This window comes from Penaeus monodon, chromosome 14, assembly GCF_015228065.2.
Source record: "Penaeus monodon isolate SGIC_2016 chromosome 14, NSTDA_Pmon_1, whole genome shotgun sequence".
Lineage (NCBI taxonomy): Eukaryota > Metazoa > Arthropoda > Malacostraca > Decapoda > Penaeidae > Penaeus > Penaeus monodon.
The window spans coordinates 47,089,536-47,102,035 of record NC_051399.1 but is presented as its reverse complement, the minus strand read 5'-3'; the positions used below and the strand labels follow the sequence as shown (position 1 = coordinate 47,102,035).

The window sequence follows — 12,500 nt, the reverse complement described above, 5'->3', positions numbered from 1 at the left end:
AAATCTGTGCCAAGCTTCAACAGCATTAATCATCCGATGTTCAAAAATGCATCTAAGAGGCAATATACCTGAAATGAACCTGCAGACGTCAAAGAAATAAAACGAGTGGGAATAAAACTCAATTTTTTTCTCTTTATTTTGTTAACTGAAAATCAAACTGTTCATTCATATAGTGATTCTAGTGACAAGGAAGAGGGGGAAACCAGTTTTTCAGTCATTCCATGTAACAGAAAGTACAGTGTATAATGTTGTTTGGACACATTTGTTGTGTGGTGTGATACGTATGTGTTAGGTTATTTTTCTAACTTTTAAGTTACTTAAACTCCCCCCCCCCTTTTTTTTTTCTGAAAGAGAGTTGTTTGTTCATTTTCGAAGACCCCCAGTTTCAGTTTGAATGTTGGAATGGGCCCGAAGCGGCGTTAGAGAGCGTTTGGAACTCCCTTTGGGTTTTTGATTTTTTTTTATTTTTTTGGAAAAAGTTGTTATGCTTCCCTGTTTTGTCGTAAGAAATGTCATTATGTGATAAGGGAGAAGTATTCCATTTTGTATTTTTGCTGTAAAGTTGTATTTTTGGGAGAATATTTGTGATTTTTTTTTTTTTTTTTTTTTTTTTTTCCAAATTGAGCTATGTATATATGTATGTAGCTACCTATCTATCTTTTAACACATAAATGCACATGGTTACTTTTTGCTCATGTACTCACTATATATACACACATGGGTACAAACAGACAATCTCAACCCTTTCTCTTAACTCATTTTTCCCCTTTCTTCTCCTATCCCATTCCCCCTTTTTTCTCTTCCTCTTTTCTTTTGCTATCCCTCCCCCTACATTTACACCTCATTTGCAGCCTCTCCCATACGTCTTTCCCCCTCAATTCTCCCACTCACACCAATGCACACAAACATACGCACACGAGTTGTAACGATACGCGTGGAAAGTGGGATGAAGCATGGCCGAAAACGGGGAAGGATTTAATATACATTAGGTTCACTGTCGTCACTTTTTTGGGGAAACTTTTTTTTTTCCCCTCTCAGTATGACCAAGTAAAGTTCCCGTGAGATGAGAGAGAGAGAAATGGCCTTTCTTATCTTAAACCATTGCTGACAAGTAGTTTTAGTTATGGGGTGTGTATATATATATATATGTATATGGATAAAGTATTTATATAATATTTATAAATATTTTTTTTTATACATAAATCTTTCCTGATGGTAGTGTGTTATTACTTGTCCATTTTATTTTTTATTCTTTTTGTAAGCAGAACTTATTGTTATTTTAGTTATGTATCATATATAAAAAAAACTGTAAAAGAAAAAATTACAAGACTGAAAGAAAGAAAAAAGAATGAAAAAAAGGAAAAAGGGAAAATCCATTTGCATCAACATTTCAGTCATTTTATATCCACTGCTCATGGTCTCATTCGCTTTAGAATGAATCTGACTTACGCAAAAGGGGCATTATGTTTTAAAGTTTACTCATCATTATTATTATTTATTTATTTTATATATATATTTTTTTGTACGTGAAAGTAAGCATTCTTCATGTCATTTTTCGTAGCATCTCAGGGCTTGTCATGTCACCAATTCCAGACGAGGTAGAGGGAAAGCTTGTTTTTTATTTGTTCTTTTATTTATTTATTTTTTTTTTTAGTGTAGGTTTATGCATTGCAGATGTTAAATGATTCAGATATTTAATCATTCATTCATATGACTTCATAGATGTTACCCTTTGAGTGCCACATATACCAGTACAGAGATTTATTAGCTGCAGTAGTTCGCATCTGTATACTTCCCTTTTTATGTAGTATTAGCCAAAGTATTAGATGTGTTTAGGATTTTTTTGTTTTTTTTATTCAGTTGCTCATGATCTGATGTTAATATTTTACCTTACTATTTGGAAGGAAATGTTTCCATAATGTTTTAAAATGGGGACGCAGCAAGCTATATGTTTTCATTGCTTAGGTGTTAGTTGTTCTTAGATATGTTTATTGTGTCTCCCCTTGCATAATAGGTATGCTGATCTGCTACCTGTACTATGACAAATGTAAGGGTTTGTTATAATTCATCTTTTCTGTCATTTATCTTTTTCTTTTTTAGCCTGTGAGCTCAGGTCGAATAGGCAATGAATATATACTGAACCAAGGCACAGGTAAACCAGGTAATGACTCCTGACAAGACATGTTGCCATGGTTTGAGTGAATGCCATTGCAATTTCCGCCACCTCCTCATCGTATTCCTCATCTCCAAGATCCATAGCTGCTGTATTTACCCATCTAAACAGTCCGTGCATTGTCCTTCTAGCAAATGTGCTCGGTGCAGAATATATCGGTCATTCATTTCAGAAATATATTTTTTTTTCTCCAACTTTTACCAGACCAGGACCCCCTTCAGCCCCCTCTTCTCCCCCAAAACTGCATTGTATATGACAATATTTCAAGACGCAAGAGGGGAGCCGTCTGCTTAGTGTCTTAGGGGAGCATCTTCTCTTTAATCATCTTGCTGGCCATGTTGCCAATATGCCATATTTATTCCGTGTGTTTTTGACCGTTTAGGGATATTTATTTCTATTTATTTTTTTTTTTTTTTTAGATGTCCGTGCTGTTTGTGTGTGTGTTTTGTGTGAATGATACTTTTTTTTTTTTTTTTTTTTTTTTTTTTTTTTTTTTTTTTTTTTTTAAGAGAGAGAGTTTCTTAAAGTGTGCTTATCACTATTCAGCAAGGATATTTTACAGGATGGATTAGAAAAACAGAGAGAGAGAGAGAAGAAAAGGGATGCGTGCCAGTTCTTGTCACGTGTCCGTTTCTGCCGTGGAAGTTATATCCCTAAAGGAAGTTGTGAAATAAGAGATGTACATTTATATTTTTGTAATCTCCAAAGCTGCTATGCTCTTCCTGTTCATCATTTCAGTTCATTCATCCTCCTTAATTTTTTTATGGTTGTGTTATCATTTAATGTAATGCACTGTTTTCTGTGAATTGAGTGATGAATATGAATAATAATTATGAAATCGTGAATTGTCTGTGTTTTTTTATTATCCATTTTCTTATCCCCAACATAATCCAGGCTTACCATGGCCAGTAATGAAAACATATCCCCACTATTAGGGGCAATGAGGCTTGCCCCTTTATCAAATAGCCCCAACGATGTAAACCCACCCGTTCCCTGACTCCAGGCTCTCCTTTGACCACGGCTCCGAACACTGCAATAACTACCCCCCTCATCAATGCCTACTAGTACAGTAGCCAACAATCAACCCTTTAAAGGGAAACATTTCCACTCTCCCACCCATGCTCAACTTCAACACCTCTACCCCACAACCTCCAACATCAACCACCCCCATCCTCCCTTATTAATACCTTACAGCCTTATTCCCCACCTCCCCATAACACTACCTCCCTCAACACTACTCCATCGTCACTCCCCCGCCCTTCGACTACCCCTATCACTACAACAATTTTGAATACCATCTTCAGCGCAGCCAAATGGGACCGATTTTTCGTGATCCCTCCCACAGCTCCCTACTCTGACAACACCCTTCTCTTCCAACAATGTCTCCAAAAAAAAGTAGGTAAAGTCTCTTTTCCGTAGCCGACCCGACGCTCCCGTCTTGTCCAGTAACATCCGAAAACCAAGCTATAGCATTAACAAACTAACTGACCTATAGGGTAACCCCATCCTTGCAGAACCCCATCCAACCCTTAATACTTGCACCGGAACAGTTTCAATCTCCCCAGCCAATTGCCCAATCTATGAAAAAAGATTGGTCAGTTGGGGAAAGAAGCCCTACTTGCCTGTCTCACGACTATGATGCAACATCAGTACAATGCTACTCCTTTCCCCCCCAGAGGTCATCGAAAGAAACCCACAAACATAGCCAAAATTACCTTTCCGTAGACATAACCTTCCCTTTCATGTATACATAGGAGGAAAACCCCTCCCCTGTTCGTCCATACCAACCTCCTCCACGTCAGTGCCAAAAATTGTTGGCGTCTAGGACACCCAGCCAAACATTCCCGTTCCACAGCCAGATGCCCACTATGTACCCAACCTGGCCATACCCGATCTAACTGCTCTGCACAATCACGCACATGTGCCAACTGTGGCGGCCCCCATAATGTATTTTATAGGGGCTGTCCCACCCACAAATTTGAGTCTGAGGTAGCAACTCTCAGATTCAAACTTGGACTCACACTACGTGAACCCCAGACGGAAGCACGTCGACATGGTTTCTCTCTTTACTCCAGTAATACTGCTCATTCTACCAATTCTCCTAAACCCACCCCCCCTACATCTAACTCCCCCCCTCTTCTACCTCCTACCTTCCCCAGTCAAACTCCTTTGCCATCCTAAACCCAGACACTCCAATCGCTACTACAGATACTCCAATCACCACTACAACCCCAACACCTTCCCCCTCTCCCTCCTCACACTACCCATAACAGACAGAACAAACGTTCCACCCCCTTTCCCTACCACACAATCACCTCCACCTTCCTTTGCCCCTACGCTTGAGACACCAATCCTCTCTTCCCCCCCCTTACAAAAAATCCTTTATCCCCCAAAACTCCCCAACCAACTCCTCAGAAGAAACTATTGGAAATATTCAAGATTACTTAATGAAAACTGACACTCAACTTCCAAATCTTATAACTCCTGCTCCTTCCACACTCCAAGTAACTGCTGATATCCATTCTCCTCCTAATGATATCCCCCCTACACCCTATCCTCCTAACCCCTCCCAACACAGCCCATCCCCCCCGAACCCGAACCCAACCCCGCCCACATTAACCCTCCCACCATCCCCTCTATCCCTTCCACTCCCTCCTGGATACACACGTGAATCCCTTATGTCACAAGTATCCCCTTCCACAGACCCTCCATCTCCTAATACCCCTCCTAGTAGAACACCAACTCCCACACCTCTCTCATCTCAGACCTCTCAGTCCTTACCTCACCCTCTAGCTGCTTCCCCCTCAAAATCTCCAACACATACTACAGTCTATATCACTAAAGTATAACTATCCTTCATTGGAATATTCGCGGTTTCCGCCCCCACAGACCTGACCTTTTCGTCATATCCTTTCCTCTTAAACCCATCTATTGTATGCCTTCAAGAGACCTTTTTTAAACACATCCTCCAATACCAATCCCCAATTATCATTTTGTCTCTTTCTCACATTCCCTTTATGTCTCGTCCATACTTATCAATCAGGAAACACCTTATGTCACACCTTCCTTTCAAACCAATGTCCCTTGCACAGTTATTCTTATCTTCCTTCATTGATGGATCACAGTGATTTCAGTCTACTTCTCCCCTTCCCACCCCCATTGACTTTGTTGCTTTTGAAATTATGTTTCATCAATTACTCCCCTACATCTATCTCAAAAGTTTGGCGCCGAAAACCATAAAATATCAAGCAAACATCCCCCCCATCCTGCCCCCGTCCACCATATTCGAGATACCCACATTTCTGATTCACTCCAATCGCTAATGAACTGGGTGATTATTTCAGCCAGGTCAGTAGTGGTTCTCACCTTTCTGTGCCCACATTTTGAAACAACCCGTACCTCTGCTTTCCCCCACCTATCCTCCCTTCACCGACCTCCCAACCTATCAGACATCCTTACAGAATCCCACACTTTCTGGTTCAACAACCTATTCTCTTTCCTCAAACGCATACATATCCTTCATCTAATCTAACTCCTTACCACACCCGACCCTAACCCTTTCACTCACCAATTCCTTTGCCCAGCTTAGAGAACTAATCACTAACTCAACCACCCTTCCCTAACATTAACTATAGTGCTACATGACCTTAGATGTCTAGCACATTTATCTTGCTTTTAACCATTAACCATTTATTTTCCATTTGTGTCAAGTTATTTTATAAGAATAACTGCACCATTAAATAAAGGGAAAAATAAAAGTTGAATTAAGAAATAATAACATTGTTCTTTTTTGAAGTGGAACAGTAAAAATAATATGTACAGGATGCTTAGTATCTTTCAACTAACCTGGTTTTAGTACACTCATAAATGAAATGTATTTATGACAAGTATGTTTAATTGCATTAGTGTTCTTCCAGTGATATATATATATATTTTTTTTTCTTATCGGTAATCTTTTTATATCAGTTATAGGGCGTAAATTTACGCAAGTTTACATAATCATCTGGAACTTTTAAGAACTTTTAAAGAAATAAAGAAATTAAAAATAGAGAAAAATTTATAAATTTTCTTATCATGTATTGGTAGAGGTTTTTATCGAACATTTTGTCCATGTTGCTCCACTAGGCTGCTTACTCTACTAGTCATTAATAGAATAACGAGTGCAGAGATCAGACTTTTATGACATTTGATATCTGTTTGGAGGTAATATCATATACTAAAAGTCTCTTTTTTCATATACTGAAAGATATGTACATAAAATTACCAGTAAAAAAAAAAAAAATGATAAGGGAATGATATGAGAAGATTCAATTTCCAAGTTTGATTCTTACACTTCCACAATGAGATAAATGTAAAACAGTATTTGACATATTATAGAGAAAAGAAGAAAACTCTCATAGAAAAAAAAAAGAAAAAGAAAAAAGAAAAAAGCATATACTGGGTATTCATGGGAGATTCAGATTATTTAGTCTGCCACATAGACAATGACATACTTTGGTTGTTTGTTTGTTAGGTCTTACTCTACCCATGCTCTGAAATTCACATAAACGGAATAATAATAATAAGGGAAGGAGAGGGGAATGTGGTACAAATAATGTAAAAATAAACGAAAAGAAAAGAAAAAAAAAAAAACATAGAAAATAAGGTACATATTTTACACACACACACACACACACACACACACACACACACACACACACACACACACACACCCCCCACACACACACACACACACACACACACACACACACACACACACACACACACACACACACACACACACACACACACACACACACACACACACACACACCCACACATACACACACACAACAAAACACACAACACACACACACACACACACACACACAGCCATACTTTCAACTACCGTAAAAGCTGCTGGACCCAGAACATCATCTGATACAACTATACTGCTTGAAGGCTGGTGAGGTAAAGGCCCCCACGCTGTCCACCGCAACTGCCCGATCCTCCACGGGAGAGTGGATCTTAATCTGCCTCATATGCGTGTCCCGCCCGTTCTGGTGGTTGGAGAGAACGGCAATCTGGACCATGTACGTGCGCACGGGGCGGTCGTGGATGTCCTTCAGAGGGATGAGAAGCCAGCCAGTCGGTTCGTGCAGGTCCACCACCTCGATCTCCTGGAGGTCATTGAAGTGCGTCCCACAGCGGATCGATATTCTGTGGGGGATCAAGCCATAAAGTGATTGGATTTAGACAAATGTATTTTTACTTAAAATGAAAAAGAAAATAGGTTATATACTTGTACTTCAAAGAAAGAGCCAAACTGAAGACATTAATAAATATTCAAATTACCAAAAAAGGATATATTAAATTTACCACAACATAAGCAAAATATATCAACCTCCTGGCAATGCTATTATCAGTAGTTCAGTAAATCTTGACTAATGTTACTTGTACAATGCACATTTTCTTGAAGCATATACTATCTGAACCAGATTCCTGTGATTTTCTGGCATATTAGGATTATTAATTCATAGAGAGTTTAATAATTTATTTTCTCATCTGATCATCTGAAATAAAAAGGATTTCCTTAAACTCGTATGGAAAGGACAAGAAAAAAACAAAACAAAAAAACTCTATTCCTAAATAGATACAAACAGAGATCATATATTTACTACCTTCACCTCACCTGCTGGGGGTATAACTCTCATCAGCTTTGTAATCGGCATAAATCCACACATCCTGTATGGTGGTCTTGCGACGGAACTGTATGTTGACTAGGTGGGGCTGCGGACCATCCGATTGCCAGTAAGTGTCGAGACAGTCGTCGCGTAGCTGTTCCACTCCAAATCCTAAAACATGATTTACCTTATTTTCCTTATTTTGTATTTTTCATTACCATTACTTTACTTAAATCATTCATTATATCATATTATCTTCTTCATTTATCTTTTCATATATATATACATAATTTTTACATTTATCTGTTTCTTTCTCTTTTATTCCACTGGTGCTGGCTCTATGCAATGTTCACTGTAGTTTCCCCGACGGCTCTGACTTAAACTGATTACCATAATCCAAGAATTTTTATAATTTGTTTTTTCTATTACTTTTGATATCATTCCTGCTGTTACCATTATCACTGACATTTGATTATTAGAAATGTTATTAACAATATTAATAGTATCGAAGAATAAACAGTAAAAATTATTCCAAAAATCAAGGAAAACAGGTGAGAGATTACATAGGAGAGGGTTATTACCGAGTCCTTGGTGGCTAAGTATTTCTGGAGCTGTCTACATTTCAACAAAAATATTGAACAAATATAACAATGGACTGAAAACATCCTCTAGCATCAACAGGTTAATACGTTTATCTTTTCTCTCCTCTCTTATAGTCTTAAGAAGAGCAAAACAAAGTAATAAATATAGTAAAAATCTCCCTATTACTGAAGAAAAGGTATTTGATGTATACTTCTAGTGAAAGAAAGAAATGAAGGAAAGATGGAGAGAGAAAAATGATGAAGCAAAAGAATGAAGAGATACAGAGAGAGAGAGAGAGAGAATGAGAGAGAGAGAGAGAGAAGAGAGAGAGAGAGAGAGAGAGAGAGACAGAGAGAGAGAGAGAGAAGAGAGAGAGAAGAGAGAGAGAGAAGACAGAGAGAGAGAGAGAAGAGAGAGAACAGAGAAGAGAGGAGAGATCGAGAGAGAGAGACAGAGAGAGAGAGAGAGAGAGAGAGAGGGGAGAGAAGAGAGAGAGAGAGAGAAAAGAGAGAGAAAAGGAACACGAGAGAGAGGAGAGAGAGAGAGAGAGAGAGAGAGAGAGAGAGAGAGAGAGAGAGAGAGAGAGAGAGAGAGAGACAGAGACAGAGACAGAGAGAGACAGAGACAGAGACAGAAAGAGAGTAAACCAGACAAATGACAAACCTGGCTTGCATGATGACAACGACCAGACAGCCTGGCTTCCAACCTCGCGCACACGGCCTGACCTCTCCTCTCTTGCTGGGTCTGGCTCCTCCCCTGAACCTCTTACAGAGCTGTTGAGTGACATCATTCTCTCCTGCATGAAAGGATACCATAACATATCTAGCATTACAAAATATGCAGAATATTTTGCTGTACAGCTATTCATTTGAGTAAATGTTTTACTTGAAAACATTTTATATGCATATGCATATACATACGTGTGTATTCGTGAGGACAAAATAAACACAAACACACAAACACACACACACACACACACACACACACACACACACACACACACACACACACACGCACGCACGCACGCACGCACGCACGCACGCACGCACGCAGCACGCAAAGCACGCACGCACGCACGCACGCACGCACGCACGCACGCACGCACGCGCACACGCGCACACACACACATGGGTATTAAGAACAATAATAACAATGAAAGCACTAGTAATATCAGTAGTAGTAGTAATGATGATAAGAATAATGATTAAAAAAACATTACTATCATTATAGTTATCATTATCATCATAATTTCTATTATTATAGTTCTAATTTATAGCTATGATTAGAATTATGATTACAACTATAATTACAATTTCTTTAAATAATAATTATAATTGTAATGATGATCATAATTATAATTATAAACTTAATCATAATAACTAACAATAACAGTAACAGTAACAGTAACAATAACAATAATAAAAATATTGTTATCATTATGATTTCAATTCTATCACTTAATTTTAATATTACCATATGTTAGCAGATTAACAGGGATAAAGAATTTAAATACACATACATGCTCATATGCATACACATATACATACATACCACAAAAAAGTTCTCATATGACATACTTTCATTTTATAAAACACTGTTAAAGAAATGAAACCACTTCATAAAAATCCAGACTGCTCAGTGTCAATCTTATTAGGAAAAAAAAAAAAAAAAAAAAAAAAAAAAAAAAAAACATTCACAGCATTTGGCAAATGCTACAAGTTAATCTCAAGAACCAAATACAGCAAGAGCATTTGAAACAAAATTCACATTCAATTCCAAACTCTATGAATGAATTTAAAAGAGGACTCCAATCAACGGCATTATGAAAAAAGAAAAAAAAAAGGAAAAGCCAAAAAAGGGGGAAATGAAATCACTTCTCTCTCTCAATAGCTACCTGCATCTGAACTGTGTCTTCTTAGATCCTTGAATGGTGAGGCAGGTTATCGAGTCGAATTCTGGTGAGAGCATAACTGGGGTTTGAGTGGTCTTCTAGAACTTCTGTCTATTGTAATTTCTTTTTGCATTATTTTAAAACAACAGTATAATTAATGCCAACTCCTTATAATTCATGTCAGTCATGAGACTGAAACGCTAATATGGCAGGTTCACTGCCTTTAGTGAAATGCCATGAATTATATCAGAGATACTGAATTTTTTTCCTTCTAAAATACAAAACTACACACATACTAAGATAAGCAGCACTACTTTCTTTGCATATAGTTAATACTAAAGCATCATCATCAGGAGAGAGAACAACTGAGAAGATTGGGTCTAGTTACTTCTAATCCTATTTACATACAAAAAATACTAATGGAATCTTCAGCATTCTTCTAGATAGAGTCCCATGTGTCCTGTGTATGCTCCGAAAATTATGATGTACTAGAATAAATACAATAAGAACATGGTTCTTGTAGCACTCTAGATAGGTAAAGCGACAACATACTTTTAGATTGACCATTATCTCAAAATTTTTACCTAAAATCTCAATAATACTATCAGCTATTCATGAGAAATCTTCTATGTCATGCTCTGTTTTAAATATCTCATATAATCGTCTCTTCACGATAAAAGGAAATATTGACAATGTACACTGTGCCAAGACAAGAGTAGATAAATAAAAAACTTTTCAATAATCACATCCTATTTAGTATCAAAACATATTATTCTTACACAAACATTACTATTATCTATTAGACATTTCAGGTTACCAATAAACATACACAACAGTGAAGGACACATCACACCAACATATCAACAATAATAATAATAATAATAATAATAATAATATTAATAATATTAATAATATTAATAATTTAATAATAATAATAATAATTATTATTATTATCATTATTAATATAAATGATGAATAATAAATAATAAGTAATTAATAATAAGTAATCAATAATAAATAACTAATAATAAGTAATTAACAATAAGAAAATAATCATGATTAATAATTAATTAATAACAATTAATAGCAATTAATAATAACAATAATAATGATTGTGATTTAAAAATAAATATAATAATAATAATAATAATAATAATAATAATAATAATAATAATAATAATAATAATAATAATAATAATAATAATAATAATAATAATGGGCTGAAAGGCAGATGTGTTAGCAAACTACAAAAGGACTATACATGAGCTATAAACCCCTAATTTGTGTTAACGCTATTCTAAAATGCAAACATTTAATTTACAAAATGCAAAGCTACGTCACAAGTACAAGGAATATGGAAGAAAATGCTGCGACAAACGATAGAAACTAGCATGTTTCGAGACATGTATCTGGTCACATATCCTGAACTTAAAACTTAAAACTTAAAGATGACACTTCCTATTTCCCTGCATCTGCAATTATTTAATCATAAACGGAGAAACAGTGATGTGATCATGGTATCTCCTGTGCCAGGTAAGTATTACGGAGAAACAGTATAATCAAAACACAACTGTCAATGTAAATTTCAAACAATCATCGGCCTTCATGAATATTGAGAAGAAAAATGATGTTCCCGCAGTAACACACCACTCAATACCTTCTTTCCTTTAAAAGCATCGAAAAGTTACGTTATACAAGACACATCTTTCGCTAAGAACAGTAAATTGAATACGAGAAAGAGAGAGAGAAAGACTAACCTTTAGCGGCCTCCAATGTTTTTGTTTACACGTTAGAACTCCTGACATGAAAATCAGTCTTGGTAAATTATTACTACCTAATTTAATACGATATAAGAGAGTTTTGGTTTGATATGCTATTTTTCATAAAATAAAGGATTAAATAAATCTCATGTTTATTGAAATAATGAATACAGGAAAATTTGGTTATGTTTATACAGTAGGATTCTGTGTGTGAAGATCTATTTTGGTAAATTAGTATTAGCTTAAATAGACACTCATTACGGGGCGAATTCGTAGAATATACTAAATCACAAATTATAAGTAATTAAACATTATTAGCCTAAAAGATCACTTCATATCCCGGCAATCGTTCACACCAAAATTATAATCCTTTCACCTTTCCTCCTATCTTCCCCCTCAGACAAATAAACACATCATCCATCAAAACACCT

General features: G+C 36.4%; 1 protein-coding gene across 1 annotated transcript; it reads right to left on the bottom strand.

The window, feature by feature from the left end:
* Window positions 1–6,984: 6,984 nt before the first annotated feature.
* Window positions 6,985–12,114, bottom strand: LOC119581202 (anaphase-promoting complex subunit 10-like). Its single transcript, XM_037929601.1, has 5 exons — window positions 12,067–12,114; window positions 10,313–10,373; window positions 9,082–9,214; window positions 7,845–8,007; window positions 6,985–7,372 (listed from the first exon to the last, which is right to left on the bottom strand). The coding sequence occupies exons 2-5, from the start codon at window positions 10,316–10,318 to the stop codon at window positions 7,087–7,089; spliced, it is 588 nt and encodes a 195-aa protein (XP_037785529.1). The 5' UTR covers window positions 10,319–10,373; window positions 12,067–12,114; the 3' UTR covers window positions 6,985–7,086.
* Between the last annotated feature and the right edge of the window lie 386 nt (window positions 12,115–12,500).